Genomic DNA, 1,228 nt, shown 5'->3' with positions numbered 1-1,228 from the left:
CCCCCCACCCGCTGCTCGGCTTCGCCAGAAGCTCGGTAAACTCGCTAGCCGTGCCCACTGGGGTGTGCGGGGATGTGTGCGGCTCTGGTTCGTGTCCAGAGCCTTGTAATCAGTTGCTGCTCTCTGGAGGTGGGTACCTGGAAGTGGTTGATGAGAAGCTCAGCATGACCTGGAGCTTGCAGCTCAGAGACCCCCCGTGTCCTGGGGCATCCCCAGCAGCGTGAGCAGCAGGGCGAGGGAGGGGATTGTCCCCCTCTGCCCTGCTCTGGTGAGACCCCCTGGGGTGCTGCACCCAGCTCTGGGGTCCTCAGCACAGGACAGACACGGAGCTGCTGGAGCGGGGCCAGAGGAGCCATGGGCAGGGACACCTCCCACCAGCCCAGGTTGCCCAAAGCCTCATCCAGCCTGGCCTTGAACCCCTCCAGGGATGGGGCATCCACAGCTTCTCTGGGCACCCTGGGCCACTGCCTCACCACCCTTCCAAGAAAAAAATTCCTCCTAATATTTCAGTCTCCTCTCTTCCAGCTTTAAAAAGCTCTAAGCTTAAAAAAGCTGGAAGAGCTTCATGCTTTCGTATCTCTGCCTGTTGCAGACAGGCACGGGGCAGAGGGCTGAGCGTGCTTCACCTGGCTTCAGGCTTGCTGTTAAACCAGAAATATCCCTTGTTAGCCTTTCCCCTGTAATTGCTTCAGCAGATGGATAAGAAAGAGTCCCCAGAGAAGCCATCCAGGGTCGCTGCAGCTTGGTGTATAAACCCTCTCTGTGTGCTTCAAGCATCTCGTGGGTTCCAGCTGTGCCAGGGCATCTTTGCTGCCGCTGCGAGGAGCGGCTCCTGGCCGGGTGCTTCTCAGCAGCTCAGCACTCATCAGAGCTGCTCTCCTAACACAGGATGTTTGTGGGTTTTTAAATTTTTTTCTCCTTCCCGCTGCTGGAGAGAGCTGAACGTGCTTCTGGAGCTGCCTTTCCCCGCGGCTGGGCTCGGGGGATGCTGAGCCGTGGGTGCTCACGCCGCCTTGTCCTCTGCTCTCTTTCAGACCATTTCCATCGTCTACATAGTGACAGCCGTGGTGGGAGTTGAGGCCTGGTATGCACCTTTCCTGTTTAATTTCTTATATAGAGACCTATTCACTACAATGATTATTGGTAAGAAACTCCATGCTGAAGCCTGTCTTTTAAACTCCACCTTTGTAACCTAAACCCAATGTTTTAATTACCCGGTGACGCTGTT

At 55.9% G+C, this 1,228-nt stretch overlaps 1 protein-coding gene across 1 annotated transcript in view; it reads left to right on the top strand.

Moving 5' to 3' along the window:
* Positions 1-1,228, top strand: part of EPT1 (ethanolaminephosphotransferase 1 (CDP-ethanolamine-specific)) — a 10,082-nt gene that overhangs the window by 3,078 nt on the left and 5,776 nt on the right. The window contains exon 5 of the mRNA XM_010086043.1: positions 1,035-1,143. Within this exon, the coding sequence (XP_010084345.1) occupies positions 1,035-1,143 (109 nt within the window). The remainder of the gene's footprint in view (positions 1-1,034; positions 1,144-1,228) is intronic.

The sequence above is a fragment of the Pterocles gutturalis genome, unplaced genomic scaffold, assembly GCF_000699245.1.
Source record: "Pterocles gutturalis isolate BGI_N339 unplaced genomic scaffold, ASM69924v1 scaffold39340, whole genome shotgun sequence".
NCBI lineage: Eukaryota > Metazoa > Chordata > Aves > Pterocliformes > Pteroclidae > Pterocles > Pterocles gutturalis.
This window is presented reverse-complemented; position numbering and strand designations above follow the sequence as displayed.